The sequence below is a fragment of the Photinus pyralis genome, unplaced genomic scaffold (assembly GCF_008802855.1).
Source record: "Photinus pyralis isolate 1611_PpyrPB1 unplaced genomic scaffold, Ppyr1.3 Ppyr1.4_LG6, whole genome shotgun sequence".
In the NCBI taxonomy this organism is placed as follows: domain Eukaryota; kingdom Metazoa; phylum Arthropoda; class Insecta; order Coleoptera; family Lampyridae; genus Photinus; species Photinus pyralis.
In genome coordinates, this window is record NW_022170663.1 from 15,996,125 (window position 1) to 16,022,867 (window position 26,743).

The 26,743-nt window shown below is 36.8% G+C and overlaps 1 protein-coding gene across 2 annotated transcripts in view; it reads right to left on the minus strand.

The window, feature by feature from the left end:
* Positions 1 to 26,743, minus strand: part of LOC116173266 — a 133,565-nt gene that overhangs the window by 37,145 nt on the left and 69,677 nt on the right. For both annotated transcript variants that reach the window (XM_031490624.1, XM_031490623.1), the window contains exon 3: positions 10,231 to 10,306. In XM_031490624.1, coding sequence (XP_031346484.1) covers positions 10,231 to 10,306 — 76 coding nt within the window. The remainder of the gene's footprint in view (positions 1 to 10,230; positions 10,307 to 26,743) is intronic.

Genomic DNA, 26,743 nt, shown 5'->3' on the forward strand with positions numbered 1-26,743 from the left:
AAGTAACGGGGTAGTTAATTCTACAGTTCGGCCATAATTTCCGTGGACGGTTCTAAAAATTGTGTTACCATTCTTAAACCACGGCCTTTATTGCGCGCAATAAAAAAGGTATATAAAAGGACCCTTTTAGTTCAATTTAATCTTTAAACACATTTTTTTTTTATTTTACGTTGTCATTTTCGCGTGTATGGCTTTATACGAGATTAGGTCAATTGTTAATTTTGTTCAAAAGTTACTATTGAAGTTCATCAAGTCATGCGGACGTTTTATTTGGCTACTGCGCCTGTAATAACGATGGGCCGATTTAAGTTATTTTTAACGTTAAAAGTTGCTTTTGTATCAGAATTATTAGTTGTTAATTTTGTTTGAAATCATGTCCTTGTACTTTATTTGTGTGCTAAGTTTTATTAAGGATTCAAACACCTGGAAATAATTGCGTAGAAGGTTTTTCTCCGGTCGTAGATAGGAAGATAAGCTAATTAGTTTCAAGATAAGAAAACACAGGTGCATTTTATCGTTCAACAACCCATTAATTTGTTAAGGAAGTAGAGGTGGAAGTTTAATAGAAAGGGAAATTGTTTTAAATAAGCTAACAGGCAATGAATCGTGTATCTTTTGATGGTGGACGCTAATTGTTAATTCTTTGGTGGTAGAATTCAGCGTTGTTCTGTCTTTTTTGTGGGCGCTTTAATGTAGCCGCTTATTGTTTTGGTGTTTGTTAAATTTGCGAGGCATGCAAAAGTGTATTGGAGAAGACAATTGTTTAATTGAAAAGTTCTACAGAAGAAAGTGCGTTTGCTTGTTGAAAGTCGCAGTACAACCGGACATTTTGGATTGATACTTTAAGGTAATTAGGACTTCTTTTAATTAATTTGTTCTATCGATTGCTTGTTGCGTGTATTTGATTTTCTGGCCCCGTTTTCCTGTTTAATCGAGCCGGAATTACGACCTAGATAGGGACTTCATGTTAACTTTTGATGTAGTGCACCAGTCGCCGTTTTTATTACGATTTTCAATTGCCCATGACAAAAACTATAAGAAAAATGCGTTTTCCGGTCAATCTAAGATAATGCACTTTTAAATTAATTTACAGTCACTTCTCAACAACTTCGCAAGTAATTAAACGGAGTTTTCTACTGTAATTCCCAATGCAAGGCTTAAATATTGTTTTTACGTTTGTCTAAATTAAAATCTACAAGAGAAATTACTTCCCTGGTCACAAACCGCCTCTCCTGTGTAATGTTTATGTATTTTTTCATTTTTCCATTTTAACCCTTGTCTTAGGCTCCAATTTATTGGATTTTGTGGAACGAGATCTACAAGACAAATTTCTAGACAATTTCGCTGTCAATAAGTGTTTGTGTTAATGCTACATGCGCCTGAATATCGCAATACCATTGCTACGACTAAGTATGGATTATTTTAAAAAAACTGTAAGCAATTTTCGGTTTTTCCTTATTTGTGATCGAACACCTGCGTGTGGGGTAAATGTAAGAACGGGCTTGTTCCCCTCTTTATTCCAGGATTTTTCCTGATGATTTTTTGCGTATGTGTTGCGGAATAAATTTCTTTATGATTGTCAATCAATTAATTGTGCATTTATTTGAATCCATTGTACGACCCGTTTTCATATCAAAATTTGTGTAACTGATTCTTTGGCAGAAGTTTTAAGGAGATTTTTTGAGTGCTCCAATTGTGTTTGTTGTTATCGTTTCAATTTCACGGTCGAATTCTATAAGAAAAATGAATCATTTTGTGACACTAGTTTTCTTTTAATTAAGTGCTCCGATGAAGTTTATTATTTTGAACTTTCCAGCCGAAAGTCTGTAAGAAAAATTCGTTCCCTAGAATAGCACATTTGCAACAGTCGTAAATAAATACGTAAGGATGGACCATTTTTGACCTCATGCTTGTCCCGAGAATCCCAAAATTAGTGCTCAGATTTTGGTTTTTGATTCCTGAAGGATTTCTTGGCATTGCTTACGTTAGGCGCCAGAGCAATAATGCTGTGTGCATTGGTATGCGGTCAAAAATACCAACCAACAGGCACCTACATAGCTAGCTCAAATTACGCCATTTAATTTCTCTTTCCTTTATATATTTTTCTCAGGACACGACTGGGTTGCAACAACAAAAATCCTAACATTGAAAGGTCCCAATCACCATATCGTTATTTCCCGGCGATACTCGAAACTTTGCCCCGTCACCCGAATTGATAACTACATGCGTTGCGTATCTTGCACGGGTTATTATTATCAAACTACCGAGTGACACGCTCTCATCTTCGGCAGTGTGTCGACTTAGAGAAACGGCACCCCCATGTAGTTTACAATATAAACCTGTAACTTCTATAGGAATGTACCCTATCAAAAAGTGAGCACATTTCTACTAATTCCGTATTTGAATTTACTCTAAAAAAGTACACTAATTGTAACAAGTGCATATTATTATCGAATTTTGCTATCCTCTTTCCTTTTTGTAGAACTTTATGGAACTATCCATAATTTCTAGATAACTAGGGTTGGATCGTGTATAGACATTTAAAAATACGTTGATTGCGCTTGTTAAATGCAGCCTGTAAATAACGATTAATTTATGGAAGGTATTTATGCTTTAAGCTACAGTTCGACCAACACTAAAACAAAATGTGCGTAATCTATTTAAAGCCGGCTCGCCCCCTACATGGAAGAGTCGAGTTAATTCCAGGATGGCATGCATGTAATCAGATAAATGCCCCGTTAACTGAATTGGTCAAATCGAGAGTGAATTAATATCTCTCTGCAAGGATAATCCGTGCGGACGATCTGAAGCGGAAATAGTTTATTTAGAAAACCGCAGATGCGCTGCTGGCGTTCTCCGCCGCCGCCACCAACGAAAACATCAAAACCGGCGGATATCGCGAAAAAACAATTTCTCCGCAAAAATCACGATAACGAAACAATCCAATTTGAAAAGAACGGAACGAGAAGCTTAACTTAATCCGAAAGCGACCGCGTCTACTGCATCCGGCGCTTCCCTGCCATTAAACAATCATTTGACAGCATCTGACTGATGAATTTAATTTCGCTTGACAAGTAAACAAAATGGGGAGGTGCTCGAAGGTACCATAGCGAGTTTAAAGTAGTTTTTCTTTGTCACAAAATCTTTTTGCGATCAGGAAAAAAAGGGGAGCGAGCGGGCGACGTTCCTACGTTGTGTACATAATAAATTGTTTCTATTTGACATTTTTAAGATCGATCGACCGAAATTTACGGTCTTTCAATTTAATTAATTTTTGCACGGTTTAGAAAGCGCCACTCTTGTTTTTCGTAAATAGTGTACCCGTAAAAGTTTTTGCAACTTCTGCTGCCAGAAGCATCTTTTTCGGACAGTTTAATTATCTCACAAAGTTCTACGTGTATATAAATGGGAATTCTGTTCTTTAACAAGTCTAATCTCAGGATATGAAATATGAAAAAGATTGTCTACCCCTAACCCTTATACATTGATGCACGATAACGTTATTTACAATCTATGAAGATTCCAGATTGTTCCCCATATGAATCACGCTGCGTGGACACTTCTAATTAAGAGTTGAGCTTGTTCAATTTGCGCTTAACTACTGTTTAAAATAAATACGTTTTACGTTAGTTGTAAGGTTTAAAATTATCATAACATTGCAGCACGATGATAGGAAAAAAAAAGAAAGCGAGAAAACCTGAAATATTTTCATTTTAGAGTTCCTCGAGGACCGTCTATGTGTAAAACTGCTATAATTAATGTAAACGGCAACCAACGTACATCCCGCCGTTTTAATCTCCACCAGATTGAGTTCACGTACTTTTATCTCTTGGGAAACATTAGAACAGGCATACCGTGCTTATGTAACATTTTTAACTTTTCTACTTTAACGTGGGGAATTTCATTTGCCCCGAGAAGCATAAGAAACGCCACCGTTCTTGATTAAAGTATTCATATCCCTGCGAAGTAACTTTTATGAGGTTAATTAAAGATTAACATGATTCTACTCCCAAAACAGTGTATAATTTACAATATATTGGCGTGACCAATGAAGAACTAGTGTAGAAGTGACTTATTCGCATGCGTTCTCAATGAACGCAAAACATAACAATTTGCTTCTTAGAATTACTGCTTGCATTTTTGCGAAGTTAAATTTAATTATCTGGCTCGCAAGGATATTTTTTGAGTGTATTTAGGAATTAGGTTTTTGTCTTTTTTAGAGTCACTGTAAGAATTGTTTTGTTTTCTTTATTTAATTATAATCAATGCGATATAATGTCTTGTAATTGTCATAACATTTCTATTTCTTCGCAAAGGGAAGTAAAAAGAGTTGTTTCAAAAATATGCCAATATTGAAGTAAGTAATCTCTCTAGGTTATGAATATTTAATTATTAATCCAATGTTCAGTAAATGAAAAATTAACTAAATGCTATCCTGATCTTAACCACTCCTATCTGAGTGAGCCTGGGACGTAAAGGTACGGCAGGTAGGTCCAAATGTACTAAACACAAAAGGAGAAAGTTTGCAAGAAGAATTTTGTACATTGAACCACTAAACCAACCTGAGAAAGGAGAATAGAAAAATAGAACCTGGCGTTGCAGCGCGGATAGAGAGAATAATTTAATATCACTTTTCTTCGCCCGGGTCTTCTTTTCCAAGTATACGCAGCATAAACACTGAACGTTTCAACGTTGTGTTACCCTTCCATCAACAGTCACCAACAACAACTTCTATTTCTAAAGATCATTATAGGTAACGCCTCTCTTTATTTAAAAACGAAAACAATTCCTCTTAAAATAACAGGATGTAACATGTTTCTTTGTCGGCAACCCTTATCTACATCACCCGGCGCTAGTACCCTCATCTTCAATTTATAGGGGAAAATTGTAACGGGCTTCGTTTTTTTCCATTTAACGTAATAAATTGCACGGGGTGATTTACTCAGTACGACAATATTGACAATTGAGTTTCACAATTAATCGAAAACTTTCCATTTATTAATGGTCGTCCAAATGGGGTGGTGAATTGACGAACGCACCACAAGAATTTCAATAGTAATTTTTTCATTTCCGATTATTGGCTTCCGTAATTAATTTAGAAATAAAGTCTACTTAGGTTTATTGTAGAGAAAAAAATTACGAATCCGTCCATGCAATTGTTTCCTGTTTTATGAAAAGGCCTTGGTCCAGAATCCCCATCAATGCTACTGGAATTTTATTAGAAGAGGTCAGAATGACAGTACATTGAACTCAGCCTGCAGGGGTTGGTTTCCACGGAGATCAAATATGAGGCGACATGCTTTATTTGATTTACGTGAATAAGGCATGGTTGTATCCTTTCGAGGTAAATTATATTTTCATAGGTTTTCCTTATTCATTAACAAGTCTCCTTGCAGGTTACGCCAGATGTTTCAATTAAATTACTTATATCACAATCCGAAACGTAGGGAGATTAAATCAGCGTTACACCGACAAGGTAGTATATGAGCTAGCCACAGCAAACTTTTTTTTTGTGTAAAGGAGAACCGAAGCCATCGTTGGTGAGCGAGCTTCCGGCGAAAGTACGTCGCATCTTAACCACAAAAGTTTACCGTTAAAAAACTACATTCAGAGAACATTTGCGTCTTTTGAAAATTCACCGATAGGTTCAAGTTCCCAGTTCCGTTGTCCATCTTTTCTAAATCATTGTCACAGTAAGGAGGGTTATCTCCAGCCTAATTTAATTTTGTTCCAACATCGTCCCCTGCAAAAGGGCCGTCTTATATCAGGTACCGTTATTTATGTCGAAATTAAGAAAATCATCATAAGTTTGATTTGATTGAAGTAAGAAACAATGGAGAAGGAAAAATGTTGATTTGTACATTCCTAAAGAGATTAACCCTGAGAAATTGAAGCCGTTTTGTGTTGCATGTATTTTACCATTTAGAAACCCACTAGAATTGGATTTGATAATAAAAGGTCAGCTGCCTATTGAATGAAGGGGTTGCGCTAACCATGTGAAGCTTAATTGGCTCAAAAGAGAAAGTCATTGAGTAGCTAGAACATTTTCTTTTCATTTTAGTTTTTTAGTTGTACAAATAAAATGGTACAGACCCGGGCAACAAGAATTGGTTCAAAATCATTTGGATTAAGGAGTGAGAATAAACAGAATAATGAGGTTGTAACACAATTAGGTGGTAACAATTTTTCATTTGACTAAAAAAAACTATTTCCGCTAATCGCGAGCCTTATGCTTTTCATTGACAGCCATTTATGTATTTCCGCTGCGAAAATACAGTCTTGTATCAAGGAGAGCCCAGGACATTCGTGAAAAACGCATTCAGATAGGCGAAATATAACATTTAGGAAAGGGTGAACTGCAACGCAAACCACCTACCCATTTTGTATTAAATGCAGATTATTTTAATTCAGCGAAGGAAATTTAAAGCATTGCACCTAAGGTGCCAAATTCAGTAGGCGTATGAACGAAATTGAGAAAATTGATGGATGACTTCCATTCATGCAAATTACTCCGGTAAATTGATTGTTATTGGAAATACCGTAATAAATTTCGAATTCTAGAATTCCCGTGTGTCAAATTCGTTACTTTTCTTCTTTATCTACTCAACAATGCTGTACAAAAATTGGGAAATGTTTGCATGAATAGGTGGAACATAACAATGAAGAATAAAGAAATAGTCTCTTTCTAAAATAAGAACAAATTAAATATTTGCAGGCTAAAATTCGCTCACATATTGACATTTTCTCGCGAGCAAAGAATTTCTCTATCGTTTTACGCTGTCTACAATTTGTCGCCTTTGTAAAGGCCCTACATTAGAAAGCATCCAATGCCAGTATTAAAAAGAATATAACGTTTCAGTTTCAGGTATCTGCCAAGTATTAATTCGAATTCACGCAAACTATTTACTTTATTAATATAGGGTAAGCCGTTGAATATTTGTGGAAACTAATATCTGAAGTTTCACGGATTATCCCCCGGGAGCGTAGCAAAATATTCGCGCGAATTTGCACAATACCCTCCTGTCGAGATCTCCGGCTATCTAATCCCAGGTATTTTCGTCTAATCCTGTAGTTAAATAAACGGAAAATAAACGTACGAAGAATGTGCTTAATAGAAAATTAGGGTTTTAGGAATGCGCGTGAACCGTAAGTAATTTACGTGATGCGTTTAATGCAGTAGGAAAGAAGAGGTCATACTTTCGTACAAAATTCTAAGATTTGCGATTGCAGATTGGCCAATCGTTAACATTAAGCGGAATAGTCAATCGGGGGAGAACGGAATTGAGTTCACGGCTCCTTGAGTTCACGGCTCCTATTAATTCTTTCCCTTTTTTTCTGAAACGGAAAACAATAAATGCGGGTTTCTATTGGTTCACAAGGCACGCTCGACTTAGCAGTTGCGTTGGTTCCGTTTTCAATTTTATATAAATATAGTAGCTGAACGCATATTAGCTAAAAAGAGACGCTTTGTGTATGTAAAGGTGTAAAGACCTCGTACGCAACTTTAATGATGGCTATAGACGCTTATTTTTGCGAAAGTGTACAGGGTGGTTCAAGTTCGTGGCTCGCCGTTGAGATCTCGCTAACGGTGAGACATACAGCGTAGGTTAATGGGGACAAAGTTGTCCCTTTCTCTGACTAAAAAAACGCGCCGAACCTTACAGAAACGGCGAGATTTGTAAAACAAAGATCCTCAAAGATGTTTTTTTTATCTTGGTGTCAAAAAGGTGACGTATATCCTGTCTGCAGACATCTAAAAAAAACAGATAAGTTTTGGTATTTATAAACAGTTACGAAGAAGGAAAAAAGCCATATGTGGGTTTACCGTTTACGTTAGATAGGTTATTGGCTAGAGATATCAATTTTTCCATAATTTTGGCCGGAAGTGAAGGATACGCTTTCTTGGGAAAACGACAGAACTCATTTCCTGGATATACAAGAGGTAACTCATATGCTCTCTAGACTTCAATACTGGGCACAGACAAAGGGAAAGTGATAGGGTACGATTGTCAAAACTTCCACTACACAGATCTCCGAAACGGAAAGGCCGCCGGGGTTACAATATAAGTTTGGGCCATTAAAAGGGGTTAAAACTTTAGACTTGCCCACAAAAGAAAAATCGTAGGCCTTGTTGAGACGCATCTGGTGGTACTTCCCCGGTTCCCCTTTCCAATTGGACCATCCTTCATTGAGGTCTCTTATAACTCGAGGACGGAGCGTCGGAAGTGGGTATTAACAATGAGAAAGTAGTAGATATCGACGAAACGTTTCTATTGGAAGGCTCAAACTTGTGGAGGGGGTGAACCTGTGTTTAGCCGACGAATGAAGTGAAACAGCTAATAAAAGGAAAGCCATCAAAGGTAACTCTTCCAAATAAAATAGCCTACTTTTTGTAGCGCAGTTTTTAAGAATTAAAAAAATGTGCTATTGTTTGCGTTTTGTCCGTCGGTCCGTCCGGACCTACTTCTGCCGTGTTGAAGTGATATTAAGGGAATGGGGGAAGGGGGGCAATGAACTTGCTACTTTTTGAGAGTAAAACGTACATAACTTACAACCTTTTACATGCGCTAACCAATTGGTCTCCGATTTAGCATACGCATGCCTTTATTCCCTTCATGGTACTTTCCAGCGCACCTTCTTTTCGAGATCAGTGGGTGTTTTCTGACCTATTATAAAAGGAGAAGGTTGGGGGAGGGGCTGCTTTTATCCTTCATGGTACTCTAATGAAAGATCTCAACGAAAGGAATCAATTTCTACAAACCATAGTCGTTTTTTTTAACTAAATATTGAGATTCTAGTCAAATCTCTAATACTTTCCGTGTTTAAAGTCGGAGTTTACTGAATTTAAAGTCGAAAATTTGTAATGTTATACTATATACCTATATCAGATACCTATATCAGAGTCAGTCGCAAGCGGCCAGTTCCCCGGACGGTCAAAAGTCGGATGCTAGTCTACTTTGGAACAAGCGATTTTAGTCACTTTTACTCAAATTTTCAGCTGGAAGTCAAACTTCAGTCAAGTTTAAAAGTATTTTAATCATTCGAGATTCAATCAATTTCAGATTTTAAAAAAAGGTGAAGTTCGGAAAATTTAAATTCCATGCAACCCTTTTGCGCCTTTATTTGCTCATTTATTGTTCAAGAAAAATGAACAGATATTGTGGTTTCGGTACACGTAAGAATCAACGTTCTATGTTAGGTACCACAGATATTGGCACACTTTCTAAATTTTCATGAAAAGAAAATCAGCTGCAATTGTGCAAACTTGCAAAACTCGTGATGGTCTCTATCTCGTTTAGCATGAAAATAGCTTAAGGTTTCATTTATTACCACACTACAATCTTCTATATAAAGTTGATAATAATTCACAAGGAAAATGAACAAAATTAGCATAATAAAGCAGGAGCGAAACCCTTATTCCACTTGCGGCAACGAAATGTACTTATGACGCATAAACAAAACAATGCGATCGCTCATTTAAAATTTAAATACTTGAGTCATTTTAAAAATTAGAAAAAAGTGGGTGGCGTAGTTACTAACAAAAACTCCGTCCTCTTTTCGCACACTGACAATTTCTAATTCTCGACAAAGACGCGACCTAAATTAATTTCTTTTCACCTGGCAACTTCAACGTCTCATTCCTTAAATTACTTATATTTTCCGCACTGTAAACCTTCCGTTTTACCTTCCATTTATTTAAAAAAAACATCGCACGCGAAGAATCACGTAATATTTCAAGCATGTAGAATGCCCCTTTGTCAGTTGTAAACTTTCGAGCCTAACTGCAAACGACATGGGTCCGATGGGTTTTGTGCTCCTTATTATTTCAGCTATACGTGAAATTGTATAGTAACTGTAACTGCCGCTGATTTGTCTAAAGTCATTTAACTGAAAGGCTAAGGCGAAAATTCAATAAAATGAAATGTCGCAGATGTCTTTGAAGTGCCTCAATTACAATCAGAGCAGCTATTTATCCTTAAAGAACGACAAGAAGGTAGCATTTCAGTGACATTTAACCTATTGGTCTTCAACATTCGTATAATTGGAATTGAAAATGTGTATCGTAGTTTTTACAACATGACAAGGAAAATCAAGCTTGACAACTTTTGAAAAGCAAGCAGACGTTAATCTCTGAGCAATGAAGGTCATTGTTGGGAAAGTTGGTTCTGAGAAAACGCTCCTTTTCGCAAACGTCATAAATCTTCCTATATTTATAGTACGTATACTCACCATGAAGAGCTTTTAGGTAAGCTTTGCCGGCGTTGATCATCTGGCGTGCTCCCGGATTAAATTTATCCAAAATATTCTGTAACAAACCACAATGGATTAGTATTTCGATTGAAAAAATGAATGAATTTATTAATTCCGGCTGTCAGCGTTTGAGTTACAATTAAAGTCTTAACAATGAGGTTAAACTGTTTTAGAATTTCCAAAAAGACCAAAGCGTATAAATTCAATCAGACTTGGCACGACCTAAACCACAACGATTTTCACTCGAGTAGGTATTTCGACTAGTTACACTAAAACTGACCTTACGAAATGCCTCAAATCGCTGCGGTCGTAACTTAAATTTCACTGTCCAATTGAATTTCGTCCCGTTTTTGTAGGGAGGAATTTATTTTCGCCGATAAATTATGCAGAAGTTGTAAAATCAATTTTTATAAATATTTATGCGGTTACGCCGGCTGTAATTCGGATACGCTTTTGTAGCCAGATGTTCGGAAGTGTAAGTCGCGTTTTCGCTATTTATTCGCGTTTTACGTAATTCGGCCAATTTTCACATTCAAAGCATAAACGGGAAAGTAAGCACGCGTCGACCTACCAACTTTTGGGTTTATCATAGAAAAATTGATGCATTATTTCCGTTTCGTGGTTCATTTTTAAGACAAGTGGTTCTAAAGAACAAACCATCAATGTATGAATCACATTGGTTCTGTTAGCACTTTAATCCTTTCCATGGAAGATCCTCTACCTGAGTAAATCCGCAACTGCTTCATAACCTACGCCAAGTTTGGTCTTAGTTTCCATTTCCATTAGACAATTTATGCTTTCCAGTTTCAATGGTCAAGGTTCTGCGTGACATAAATCACTTATTTGTTATATAGGGTGTATCCTTTCGCCAGGTCTGCACTACTACGTGAATCCGCATTATTTTCTGAGTAATAAAGTCTAATAAAAACTTTCTTCTAGGTCTAGGTAACTCCTTTAGAAGGTATAAGGCATCCTAGTTAACATAACAAACTGCTAATAATTATGATTCAGCACACCAAGTCGAAATCTCCATTTTGAGTGGCTGGAGGAGGTAGTTGGCAACCTCCCACATTGTGGGAGGCCGTACACCTAAAGGTAGTGCAGGAAGACTACCTTCCTAGGCTCCGCAAGGCTGCCGTGTGGGTCCCGAGGGAACCTGACGGCCAAGCGGCGTTTGGAGGTGCCGATTCCTGGGCAAAGGTAGGCAGCTGCTGTCTATTCCACACAGCCGTAAAGAATCAACCTCAAGGAAGGCTGATAGGATTCGTCATTGAGGAAAAGGACCAGGATAACCTAATCGCCAGGAAGGGGGGAACCTTCAGTAATGGGTTTTTCTCGGAAAAGGTCTCCTCTGCATCCCGCTTAAATAAAATTCTAACAGTATTCTTCATTTGGCTTCTGTACTTTTATTTTCGTTCGTATGCAATGTATTCAACTGAAGAAAAAAGTTGATATTGTCAATTGGTATAGTGCTGGTAACAGTTTAAGGAGCGTAAGAGATTTATTTTCTGTGAAGCCAAATCAACAAAATATTTAAATAAATTAATATGATCTTTATTTGTTTTAAGAAGTTATTTTTGTTGCATAAAATTAGAGAGACATTTTGTCATTTAAAAGTAGACATAGGGAAAATCAACACACGTAAATCCCTATATCTGCTTCTTAATAAATATTACTGTATATATAGGCTGTATCGCTTTCAGATACATACCTAAACAATAGAGGGAGATTGTTTTTATTCCCAAACCTGGCCAAGGTGATTAGAAAGGAACATTCGCTCCCGTAAATTTCTAAGGAATTCGACAAAAATTGGGTAAGTCCCGAGTAAGTCCATATTAATTCTAATTTTTGGGAGATACGTCATGGAATCAGCAAAAGTTAGTTTATCCTCATCCAAAACCTACCATTGAAAGTTATAGCCAAAAAACGATCCTTTCATAAAGCACAAAGTATATATTACCCCCAAAATCAAACCAACATTGATTTCTTGTCATATCGATTCGGAAACGAATTGTCTTAACAGTTCATTTTTTTATCTAATAATTACAGCAAAAGTCATAGCGAATTAACGATAGTTCAGTGAGCAAGAGTTCCACATTCTTCGTCACAAATCGAACAAATATGAATGCATCTTACGAATAGATTTTGGCGTGGAAAATCATTAAAATATAAAATTTTCGAGGTATAAATTTATTATGATCCAATAACTAAATCAGAAGTTATAGGCAAAAAACCATTCCTTAGTAGAGCAATCGTATAGTATAGTCTCCAACATCGTACGAACAAGAACTTTTATAAACAATCGACTGGGAATCGGATTTACTAGTAAAGTCAGTATCAATATGATCCAAAAAGTACATCAAAGGTTATATTCAATAAACGGTTCTTTAATAAAGAAAAGTGTAAACTCTGCTTCCGAAATCGAACAAAAGTTAATAGATTTTGGTCTGAAAAATCAACATAAGTTAAAATTATCATGGTCTAAAAAATGCATCCAAAGTTATGCCCAAAAACAGTTTTTAATAAGGAAGAGAATGTAGTATTGGCTTCAAAATCAAACTAAAAAGTACTGCTTGTGTCAAATCGTTGAGGAAACGCATTTTTATAGCGAATTTTGACTTATGGGACTTTGACATTATGGGATCAAAAAAACTTAAATTTATCATGATTCGAAAAGCCTTGACACCAAACTCAATGTGAGAAAAATTTCTGTGGCTAGCACAGATACCACCCACGCACCTGCGCATGCGCCATGAATATGTGTACCAAATTTGGTTCCAATCGGTTTATTTATTTATTTATTTGTTTAACCAAAAACCATACAGAATAAAAATTCCAATTACATGGCACTGGGGCTCTGAACAAATATTAGGACTTAAGATCTAATTTGATTTATTATTGAATTTAGGGGATCGTGAAAAAAGTCGATACTATTAACTGAGGACAACTTATTTAAAGTGATCAAGATCTTAAAGTGTGGAAGTTGTGTTGTTAACTGCAAAAATAGTATTATTTTGCGTTAGCTTAACAAATGGTACCTTAAGCTTAATTTCTTGAAGTAATTCGGAAGAGTTTAACAAATTGTGTAAAATTTTGAAGACAAAAATTGTGGAGGCAATGTACCGTCGGGTTTCTAGCCTCGTTATATTTAAGCCGAAACTACTATTTAAGTAATTAGGCTGGGTACCGTAAGAGATCAAATGTGGATAATTTTGGGTTGACCTAAAAAACATACTCGGATGAACTTTTTCTGCACTTTTTCGATCATGTCTGAGTATTTGAGAGTTTGAGGAGACCAGATACATGCAGCATACTCAAGCTTGGATCTAATAATATAATTATATTATATAAGGTTAGCATTGTCTGTATATTCGTGAAATTGAGTGTATTTCTGATAACGAAACCAAGAAGTTTGTAACACTCATTTGTTAGGTTTTCAATGTGTAAGTTGAAGTTAAGGTTGGTATTGAAAAACACGCCCAGGTCCTTAACGGAGGTGACCCTTAGTAAGACCTTTCCATTCATCTTATAGTCAAAAAGTAAGGGATTTTTCGATCTAGTAAAAGTAAGGACTTTACACTTATTGGTATTTAGTTTTAGTTTATTTTTGATACACCACTTAATTACTGAGTTAATGTCCTCTTGAATATTTAAACAGTCACTTGCGGATTGGACTTTATTAAAAAGTTTTAGGTCGTCCGCAGATAGCACTGGCGGTAAATCATTTATGTATAAGAGAAACAGAAAAGGACCAAGGAGTGTTCCCTGAGGAACGCCTGATGAGGGATAACATTCGGCTGAATTCACACCATTGAATTTCACTCTTGTTTTACGGAGAGATACATTTGATTTCAGGAATTTGACGGTCGGATTACTTACGCAATTTACAACAAGTTTACGGAGCAAGACTTGATGGGATACTGTGTCAAATGCCTTCGCAAAATCTGTATAAACACAGTCTACCTGGGCTCTCTCATCCAAGGCTCCTGCTGAGAAATGAGTAATCGTTGATTTGTTCCGCGTGAAACCGTGCTGTTGATCTGCAATTCTACTGCTGAGATAGGAATAAAGTCTAGTATAGATCACTCTTTCGAAAATCTTCGCTATTGCTGGTATAATTGCAATTGGGCGATAATTCTCAACTAATTTTCTGCTTCCACTTTTGTGAATTGGTGTTATTCTGGTGCATTTCAAAGCGTCAGGGAATGTACATGTTTGCAAAGCTAAATTAAATAGATGTAGTAAGGGGGTTACCAATAAAGATGCGCAGCATTTCACGATGTAGGGTGGGATTCCATCTTCGCCCATAACCGACCTCGGTTTCAATTTTTTAATTGCTTCCAGTATCTCGGATTCATGTAACTGAGTCAAGTGCAATTTGGATAACACCAGGTCCGATTCCACGTCATCTTCCGGGTTATCGTTCCTCTGAAGAGTGTAGACTGTCTCGAACGATGTAAAGGCGTCCGCAATGCTTCTGGCGTCCGTTAACGAGGTGTTTTTGTACTCAAAAGCTCCAGGTAGTTGACTATTCTTCCTCAACAACTTGATGTAGTTCCAGAATTTATTGGAATTCTTTCGCAGATCTATTTCAATTTGATTAATGTACCTCTTATGAGCAATGTGGATCATTCTTTTGAGTTCAGCTGTTTAGCCGGAAATGAAGGTACAGACGGACCGACAGACGACATCATCGAGATTTTCTTTGATTCGGATTCCTGGTGCTTAAAAACGTGTATTTTCGTAAAAAAAAGTGGGCGGTCATTTTTTAACCCAATGCAATACCCCCTTTACTATCGTGCGGGTGGTAAAAAGGAGGACTTCTTGACACAGATCCATTGGATAACAAATTCCCTGAATAGATTTCGGTCTATAAAACCAACGAAAGTTTTTTTTATCAAGACCGAATGGCTTATTATAGTTATAGCATACAAAAACGACCATTTAGTAAAGCTTCCACAATCGTGGACAGGAGATTCGTTTATTAAAGCAAAGTGTAGGCTCCAGCTTAAAAATAACAAAAATGATTAATAGGAAAATGAATAGTTATAATTGGATTCTAAGCCTGTAGAATCAACAAAAGTGAAATTTATTATGATCCGGTAACCCAAAAAACAGTCTTAGTAAAGCAGTATATAGCATGCTCTCAAAGTCACATGCAAAAGAATTCGTGGTCGTTAATCTAAGGGGAAAAGGACTTTCTTATCGGATTTTCCCTATGGCACCAACGAAAGTAAAATGTATCATGATTCAATAGCTACATTAAACTTTATATAGTAGGTATATAGAAAAGCGTACATTTTTTCCTTAACAATCAAATAAATCGGATGTTTTGTATAAGACACACTGGGAAACTACATGATAATTTACAGCCATAAACAATTATTTTCTTAGTGGATGTTGGCCTGCATAATTAACAATACTTTTCATGATCTGAAAGATACATCCATATTAAAAAAAAAAGATTATTGCAGTGTCGTTGATTGCAAACTCAAGAAAAGAAAAAAAATTGTTTGGCCGATCTATAGGGGAATAAATTATTAGAATAGAATCAACGAAAGTTGAATTTATCAAGATCCAATAGCTCATCTTAAACAGCTATAGCAAAGAAAAACGATTCCTTAGTCTCCACGATCGTTTGAAAAGACAATAGTCTCAGATGGATTATTAAGCGAAATTTAGTAGACTTCGACCAGCAGAATCCAAAAACCGTATCATGGTCAGAAAACTGCATCAAAAGTTATGATCAGAAAATGATTCTTTAGGCAATTTAGAAAAAATAAAAAAAAAAATGAAAAAAGATCCCCAAATATTAGTAACTAAAACAAAGCACTATATTCTATATTCAAGCTCCTGAAATTCATTTTAGGGCCCTAATGGCCGTTTACGACGTTGATTTTAAGCGGGGATTAAACTCTATGACAATCGGCGAAGCAGTTTTGGAGCCCATCAATTCCATAAGATATGCCGAATCTAAATTTGACAATGCAAACGACTATAATTCTTTTGAAGGGACTTTTTCTGTGTATCTTCCATGTAGTTTTTAGAAAGCCTGAAGGCTATATTTTTTCAGTGAAAGGAAGTAAACTTTTCCAACTCTATGTTTATTTCCTTAAATGACGGCAGTTTATGTTGTTGTTTTAATGAAAGGAAAATATTTAACGTCAAATTTTCCACCCTTAAGGAATAGAATTAATTTGGCTTTGTTACATTTCTCTATACTATTCGACTTAAGAAAGCATAATAATAATACTTGGCGCGTGAGGAACGCCTTTTTGCTCAATTTTCCTTGGACTGTCTGTGTTTACTATCAGATCGGCAACTGGATTTAGCCACACGATAGATACCTTAAGTCCTGACGTGGTGCAAAGGACAATTCAAAATTTATCTCTTATAATCACGAGAAGGGATATGCTAAACTAAATTGTCTTTATAATTATGCCGAGAGTTTCAAAATATTCAAAAGACTTTTATTAGAGTTCCAAAAGACACACCTTCTCGCCTTCTTCATTTTTATCAGTCCAAATACATAAATTCAATATCAGTTGGCCAAATGTTAACTTTAGTTGAAAAGTATTTGCATGCCCCTGCTCCGTATTCACCTGCCTGCCTGATATTTTATATAAATAAATTACATCAAAAAGAGTAACGTTATGCCAACCTTTCTCGAAAACGGATATAAATTATACGTGTCAGAAAAGCGTTTTAAATCTTTCACGCATTTACTAAAAAAACTACTTTAACAAACTTTAAATTTATTTGAATTGAAATCTGGTCGGAAAGTAAGCGGGTATTGCAGTAAAGTTTTCCTTCAAGAACTGGGTTGTTTTTAAGACGCTCAGCTTTACATCTAGAAACATCCCGCTTTTATATAAAATCTCTGAAGTGTACGAAACGTCACGTTCGCATTAAGCATTCATATACCTTAATATCCAATAACAACAAAATACGAAACCGCAAAGTTTAAAATTACCTTCGGTTAAAGAATCTAATTTCACATGCCTGTGAACAAACCAAAGCAAATAACAATTTACACGTGAGTTTTAAAAGAGCGCACCCTGCAATACTCAGGGGTAGTAAAAGAAAAATAATTTACCGAACGAGCTGTCGATGACCGGTGTAAGTACAACGTCACTGATACTTACGATAATGCCGGAAAAGGGTAAATAGGTTTTGGTTTTTCTTTGTCCCAACTACGGATACCGTAATATCGTTAAATTAGGACAGTATTTACCTCAAAAATGGGTTTTCCGACATAAAACCGAAGTGGGGTTCGGTCCCTCGACGGGTTTTACAGGACGAATATCAAATTGGGGTTGACTTAAGAAAATAGGTTGGCGCATTAAAATTTATACCGCACACCTGCACTGAGAATTCGCATGTCCAGTAGCTTTTTCTAACTCAAAAGCACGTCAAAAGCGTCCAGCGATTCTTGTAATTTTTTTGTCTGTGCATCAGTAGAATGGAAAATTTATTCGAATGTTGAAAATGAGGTTACCTGTATTAAAATGTTACGAGAAAATGCTAATATTGTAGACATTTACAATGGAAATGCATTTTAAATTTATGGATGCGTCTTTTCGTTTACAGAAAATATCTTTCTTTCCTAGATGGCTGATGGTTAAATCTTATTAATGAACACAACTATTTACCACCAAAAGTGACTTTCTGATTTATTATTATTGAAATGGACGAGAAATTTAAACATACTCCTAGAAGTTTTAATAGTCTATACAACCCTCAGAAAGAAGAACCAATTATTGATATTGCTTATTTGATATGTTGAGGAAATCAATATAATAAATAAAATAATATCTTATTACCTAAATTGAAATTCTTGACACAACTTTTTCATTCGTATTCCCCATTTAAATGCGAGTCATATTTTTTCTAGTTAACTTTTTGATACTTTGTCGAGCTTTCGGGAGCTTTCCTCTTATTATCAAGAAATATAAATGAACAATACGTTAAAAATGAAATCAGAACAAATAAAACTAAGGATTGGACAGGCGAGATACCGGGGGGGGGGGGGGGGGGGGGGTGAGGAGTATTTCGCTTCATTTAATTAGCAAAATTTGAACACATTTCCAATAAGCGTTTAAGAAATAGAAGCGACTAGATTGGTCCATTTTTAAGGAAATTCGAGTTTTGGGAGAAATTTGTATTAGATTAGGCGATCAATTGATTCACGTCAATAAATTTGCGTTCTCAATGACCAGGTGCTTTTCTGGAGAATTATTAACTGGAAAAGTATTAAGTAGGCTTTGGTTTTTCTGCACAGGATTTACCATTATTTAATAAACCGAACAGGAAATTAAAAATTCATTAAGTGTAAATAAGAGTTCCAAGCCTAAATAAATAAAACCTCCCTCATCTAGCAAGATAAAATGTACTAACTAAATGTGTCGTAGGAAATATGAAAAACTTTGTGTCACAATAGTCGCGTAATAAATAAATCAAAAGAGACTTAATTAAATAGTATAGGGGGGCGACTGTGTGGGGTTCTCCCACGGGTTTTCGCAGTCGAATTGAAGGGCGTCAAATAAACGAATTTTTCCTAGTGTTTTATTTTCAGGAACGTAGTGTAGAACGGGCGGCTAATTAGGTGTAATTATAGAGTTATTAAATACAGGCACAGATTCTAATCCAAACCACTGGATGCAGGTATAGGAATTACAGGAAGCTTTCTCCTTAACTTAAATTTTAGGTCTCTACTGGGTCCTGATACAAGTGCATAGAACGCAGACCCTAGTTTACTCAAACGGAATAAAATATTGCCCCTCTGGTTCCCAAATAAGGTCGGCAAGGATTAACCCGGGGATGGTCCTTAAAAGCAGCTTCCACACGGTTCAAGCGACTCCTCCTCAAAGTCAGTTGAATCGAAAGGCAAGCACGGAGATGATGATTTTTATTTATTATTATCCCTCTCTTGTTCTGGGCCCTCAACAGGCTTGCACCCAATTTCAGAGTGACTCGCATAATGCTCTTTAGAGGTGCTCTTGCAGAAGTTCTTAAGTTGCAGAAAAACCTAATTCGGAGTAGCTGACGGAATGTCCAAAACTGATCTAAGGAGATCTCCATCTCTGTCACAGATGAAAAATTCTTATCTCAGTCCAGGTTGGAACACCCGATCTCCGGCTATGTAGTCCAACGCCCTACCACTGAGCTACATAGTCGGTTGGTCCCACACCAACCCTACAAGGATGAACGACACACAGGCAGTAAGACGGCAAAATAAAACTAGTCACCAAATTAACAGTTCTGTGGAATAGTAATGAAATAGAAGGAAAGCTATCAGAATGAAAACAAAACGGAAATAAATTAAGAGGAATTCTGGTTTTCGAGTCTGGGATGTAATAATGCTCGGGGTATTGAACCTGGTTCTGGTTTCTGATCGATAAGAGGTGCAGGAATTATGTTCTTCGAAGTCTTAAGAATCAAACTCATGGAGAAGCACAAAACAAGTGGGAGATTGAGAAGGAATTTAATTTCAAAGGACGAGGACTACAACACGCGACATCTAACGGAGGAATTGTACAGCATATAATACAGGATGTTTACAAATAAAATTTTGTCGTTACCACTTGTATATTTTCTTACAATTATCAGCAATAAATTAAGTTCAATCGGCCCCGTTCGTGGAACTAACATAAGATTTTACGATGTAGTTTGCTTATTGAAAAATTTCTCCTGAAAAACATAAATTGATTGATTGCTGTATTTCGATTACCAACCTTTATCACATACGAATAAATTAATCACTGAAATTTAACTACAATTAAAAGAGTATTGAAGAGAAATTGTAGCAGTTTGCCGACGGATACCGAATGCACTCTCCTGATACCATTGTTCAACCCCAGGAAGAGTTCGGGATTAGTTCTATTTGTTTTTTAATATTGTCAAAGTAAGTGTTGAATGAATACCTTAAGTCCTAGCGTAAAATAGTATATTGTTTATTTTTTATCGAGAATCTAAAATAAACTTTGGATTGATACGTTCTTAAAGGATTTAACCAATTTTAAATTTTTGATATTGAATCTAATTTTAAAAACGAACTAAGGGTTTTAACCCAATGAAATAGGAAAGCCAGTAATGCTTTTCCAGTTATCATTAAAAAAGAGCATGCAAGTTTTCTTACAAGAAATAAGTACATTTTGTAATTTCATGGAAAATATCGTAAGCGGCATAAAATTGCATAAAAATGTTATTGTTGATGGTAACTACTTGCACTACTTGAAGGAACCGTAAATTAATGGTAACGAACACATCGTGAGATTGTTGTTAGTACTGTAGTTCCCCACATCAAACCGCAAACGATTTTGACGTCGTTTTAATTCTTCCTGATCGCATTTTGTTCAAATACGTCTTGCTGCTTGTGCTGGGTGGCCAAATAAGAATGGCCGTCCGCCATATCTCAGAAGCTATAGTAGACATAGAGCTTTAGAATAAAAAATTATGTAATAAAAGTAATTTTTCACCCGAAAGCTCTAAGCCCACTAGTTTCTGAGATATGGCCATTCCTATTTGTCCACCCGGTACATTTAGGTAGTATATTATTTGACATACATAAAAATCTTCGCCTCTTTTATAAATTATGTGATAATATTCGATGCAAGTCGGGTGGACAGTTTTAGTAGAATAACAGCCTAAGATCAATGTTCCGAACTAGATCAATGACGTTTTTGTGATACACTTCTACTTCTTTTCGTAAGCCCTTCGATAACCAAGTCGACAGAGAAATTTTTTGACACGAAATCCCTTAATCACAGAACGGATACACTAAGGTATTAGAAAAATGCCAAATCGTGAGCCGATAGTGAATTGAACGCTGACAAGGACGCTGTTTACAGTTTATGACATTAAAATCCCAAAAAAGATTGCGTGCTGTCGAGCGCAGATTAACGTGTATTGCGTCGTAAAAATTCACTTTACATGCGCCTCGAGGAATTGGCTTTATGATGTCGTTGACAATTTGCACTCTACAAAATTGAAACAAAGCGCACCCGTATGGAATTTTACTCTCGCAACAATCGAATTTTACGATTTAAGGAGCGACCGACCGTCGATATTCGAATTTTATTGGCTCAATAAGCAATTAAAATTCTTTGATTTGTCGATACTGAATATTTACGTTGGTTCAAAACATTTTTATGGTTGGGGCAGTGAAAGGATTATTTTTATTATTTTTACGTGTTTAATCCTTTTTATTAAATTATTTAAGGGGCGAAGTGAGCATCCTTCTTGTTTTTATTCTAGGAACTCATACCGGTCACTGTGAAATAAAACTGGGAATATTCATTTAAGTTTTGTTTGCAATACATACTAATTAAGAAACATAATTAAAACTATGTTTTTCCATCAGAGGTCTTCTGCTAGCAACCCAGCTTAACAACCAATTTTCTCAGCACTTGTGGAAGTTTAATTTTAATGAATTAATTGATCAAATGGTAACGGGAGATGCTGAAATTGCCTACCGTCCCTTCCACCATCGCTCCCTCAAGTCGAAACCCATTCAAACTATACTCGAATACCTTTTACAGGAACTGAGCACCGTTTTACTCAATTTTATTTCTTTTAATTCAATATTTTCCAATTCTCCTTATACTTTTAAAGTCATTTTCGAGTTTTATCGGAAGCCAACTTTATTTGCAGCATTTTCGCCCCAACATTCAATCAAATGGTACTTACGTTCCCAACCAGGTTACATTTTACCATGGGACAATATTCTAATGGAATTTTTACATAATTCTCTCTCTACTTGTGATCTAGTCAAACTTACAACGCGAGCATTTAAATAGCGTTTCTTCTTTTTCGAATTTTTAGACTGGGGTAAATATGCATTTCGGTAGGGTTGTACCACTTTATAAATTTGCTAATAGAAAGTGCGCAGGGTGGCTCCATTTTTATGAGTTGGGTTCATTTAAAAAGTAGGTAGGGATTAATCCGGAGAATACTTCGGGGCAATACGGTCTTCGACTAAGAAAGTGATCACCATACCCGCTGCCCCGAATAAAATCGATTGGAAGTAGAGTTTTTGGCCCTTAGAGTCAATCGTAAGAAATTTCAAGTTCGAACTAGGAGCAAAATAACAAAATATGGTCGGGTAATAGGTGTTAATTCGAGAATATGTTTCTAAATAGAAATTTTTCGCGAAAGTTTCCGCAAATTTCCAAAATATTGTCTCTGCAAGGAGGACCGTACCATGTCTGTAACGTATGAAAATCATCGCGTGCCAAAGAACATTTTGATATGAGGTAGAGTGCTTTAATTTATGTAGAATTAAGGGTTGCCTTTAAGGAACATTTTCGGAAACTATATTTCATTAAATTTATGGTCAAGATTATTAAATTATTAAATCCGTTTGCATTAGATTAGTTGTGAATTATGAACTTATTAAAAGTGACTTTGCTAAAAAATCAGTTTTGCATTTAAAATTGGTTCAAGAAAGGAAATATCAATCGAATGGGTTCGATATGATCAGTTATAAGGCATAGTTTGTATAAAAAATTACCATGTACTGTTATTGTCTTTGATATTAAAGTAAGGGTAGTTCAAGAGAACGTGGCCACGAATTAGATTTATTTTGGTTGAAATTCCTAGTAAAAGATATAAATAGAAAACATGGAAAGTATAAAATGGATCTACTTATCTCGTCAATATACCTATTCAACGTTTTATTATAATTTCGTGTTTTTGGCAAACCAGTCAGAAAACCCAGCGTAAAAAACAAAAAGAGTAAAAAGAAACATTTTCAGTGAAAATTCGATTTCTATGAGTTCAAGAAGAGTTTCAGAATGCGAGCTGAGTGCTAAAAAAGTTCCGAGTTACCAAGCACTCCCCCCACGCCCCAAATAAGTTTTCTGGTGATAAGGACAAGCTGTTAGTGACCGTTTAAAAGCCCAATGCTCGTGGGGGAGATAATTGAATTAACCAAATGCGTAAGGGACATGCAATGAAAGCCCACCCCAAAAATATAAACTTTGAGGAGCCGCGGTTGAATAAACTAATAGCTGCTGGACACAACCCAAACGATTCTATGGTCATGGCTGCAAAGTCAAACATCGAATAATAGTCGGAAAAGTAACCACTGCACCACCGGCTTTAGAGGTTACATCTTCTTATAGGATCTGGCGTCAACTCCCACCACCATTGGGGCAGCTCGAATACAAACCGTAGAGGTGAGTAATTTTAGATTTTCTATTGTCAGAGGAGCAAGAGACACCCAATCAGGACAATGAGCCAACATTTGCAACCAGAAACACGAAGGGACTCCTGGTTATTACAATTTCCTCTCCCTTTCTAGCAGACAGAATAATGGGATAGAAGGTCTCTGACGAGCCCTCTCTATCAGACCACAGACCGAGATCCTCACACAATAGATCGGGTACTGTAAGAGGAGCGCACTGGATTGCTGGGATGAATATAGAACGTCCCTCACTGAGTATAGTAAGGCGATTCGGAAGGCAAAAAGAGCGTACTGGGAAAGATTCTGTGGGAGGAAAGAGAAGAACGACCTGTTGGGAACAAAGGTGGGACCATGCGGGGAATGCACCGAGTCAAATAGAGAGACTCTGCAGCTCTTGTTGCGAACCCATTTATCAGGTTCCGTTTAAAAACTGAGGACATCACAAAGCCTCCGTCTTCCCGTGCCACCAACAAATTTGACTACTGTCTTAGTGGCCGTATATTCACTCCGAGCAGGGTCCGTTGGGCAAAAGGCTGTCACAAGCCATATAAATAAGCCGGGGGAGATGGAATTCTCCCCATTCTCTCTAGCCATTCTCTGTATAAAAGCGACTGAGACACCAACGACCATCCTAGTGGAACTGTTTAGGGGTAGCGCTATATCCCCAAGTACTGGAGGAAGGTAGATATAGTTCTTATTCCTAAAACCGACAAGAGATCCAGGTATCAACGCTAGAACTACCGACCGCGACCTATCAGCCGATCGTCCTTCCTCATTCAAAACGATGGAGAGAATAGTAGAGTAGTTCATAAGTAAGGGAAATGTTGCTTAAGAAAAAAACCCTTCACACCAACCAACATGCATACCAAAAGGGACGCTCTTTATGACTTCATTTCTAAGATTGAGAAGAGCATGCTGGACAAAAAATCCACCTTAGTCTGCCTCATGGATATTGAAGGAGCATTCAACTGCCCCTCATTGATGAAGAGACAAAGATATCGATCTGTGCATAAGGCGTTTCATAAAAGCAAAGTTAGAAAGCAGAGCGATCAAAACCAGATTGGGACCGGAAACAGTCCTTATGACCGCGAGCAGAGGTTGTCAACAAGGGGGTGTAATACATCCTCTGTCCTCTGGTCGCTAGTCATGGATGAACTAGTAAAACTCCCAGCCGATCTAGGTTTCACTGCATAACGTATTGAAACGACCTAGCAATTGTGGTAAAGGGTATGGTCCTTCAGGAATGGTGCCTCACTTAACGACTAAAAATGCACCCGGATCCTTTACGAAGCGAACAAGACACTACCATTGAGCATGCAGGAACTGGAGAACACTCCAGAATGCAAATACTATCATGCTGGACAAGAGGCTAACTGGAAGCAACGCCATGGCGGTCAAAAAGTCGACGCTTTATGGGGAGGAAATGGGACTAAAATCGCGCCCCTCCTTCTGGCTATACGTCACTCTAATTAGGCATATCTTGACCTAACGTGCGGTGGTATGGTGGTGTGATTCAAACCAGGAGCAAGAGCAGCACAGACTCAATTAAACATTAGTAGTGAATAAGGAAGTAGCGAGGGGAGCAATAATCAGATTGCTCCGAAATGAGGTGGGAGGAATGCACAAAGGTGCAAAACACTTACCAACAATAAATTAAATATTCCTGATTACATATACAGGATTTCAGACTACTGGAGTCCCTAATACCGCCATGAGAAGCCCTTTAAAGTAGTGATCCGGGACAAGGAGGTCTGTAAGAACAGTCCAAGGAGCCTTATGCTGGTACAGATATCGGTCCAAGTCGAAGGAAGGAGTGGGAATGCGCGTAAGGGAGCCTCAGGAAGCACTCCGAGGTTATAGGTATTCCAATACAACAGGATTATAGCACTTTATGGTTTAATTGCGGTGTGGCCTTTTTCCCCATTTAACCAAATTATTATCTCTTACCGTTTCTAAAATACCCCTCTTTATCTGGGACACGGTGTACATGGGATTTAAATTGTTAGGGATCGTGGTTCTAGAGGTAAAGGATTAAGAGACCAGTGAGGAAATTTTATCGTTCTCCTCGAATCTGAAATTCAAGTGAGTAAGCGTTTCAGGAAATTTGACTACACGATTGATAACCCTTATTTGTACGATTGTCAAAATAGAATCACTGCAGGAATATTTAATTATATTGATCCCTGAATTAGTAATGATCTACTTAATGCCACTTTATTTCTGTGTTTGTAACTCCATCAACGTACGAGTATATAAAATTCATTGTGGGTTTTCAAACACTTTTATGTACTTTTCCGGTTGTTTGCACATTATAGAAGTAGTCTGCATTGCGGATATGCACTCACGAGTTTATGTATGCACGTACGTACGTCTTGGCGCTGTATAATTGGATTTAATTCAGTTGTTTGGGTAACTGAGTGAAAACGCATTACTGAGAACTGTACGGAAATGATATTATGCACTGTCGAAGTGTGACCAACTTCGCAGTCCTCACTTTGTCAAGTCGCGAAAGTGAGAAGCTCCACAAAATCGATCGGAATGCACGTGTATTACACGTAAGGAAGAGAAAGTTGAGGTTCGAAAACAAAGGCGCTATTTTTTTAATTACATTAGCCGAACTTACATAACGGAGATTATTTACATAAAAGAGGTGCTCTCGTTTTCACTTTTATGAACTCGGAAAATGGTGTTAATCTGATTATGAAGCAGACACTCCACTATGGCTTCGCAGTTCAGCGTCTGCTCTAATTCTTATAACTAACCTTATTTAAGTTCTTTTGAGTTTCGGCGTTTAAAAATAATAATCAGAGGAAGCTGAACATTGACTTAAAATGCATTAAAACTTTCCTCATTTGGTATTCATTATAACTTTCTTTCAAACTTTTAAAATATATTCATATTTCTGCCTAGGCGAGATGAGCGGGCGAGATATGACTTTCAATTAGTTTCTGTAAAAAGTTTCAGTAATTATAAGTTAATGCCTAATCCCACCTGGGCAAATCTGTAGGTGGTATAGAAGTGGACGTCCCATATTTGGCACACCCTAATGTCCTACATGAATAAAAAGACATTACACTTGTTAACATATGAACAAAATTGTGCAATAACCAGGTGAATGTAGTATTTAAAATATTTGTATACATCTACTTGTTTGTTACCCAACACCTAAGGTCAGCAGCGAACAAGTACTCCTAACGTAGATCCACTAATTTATTATTAACCTGAAAACCTGAATAGATTTTCCATTGGAATGAAGGCATACAATTTATAGGCGAGCCAACAATAAACGACCATAAGGCATTAACT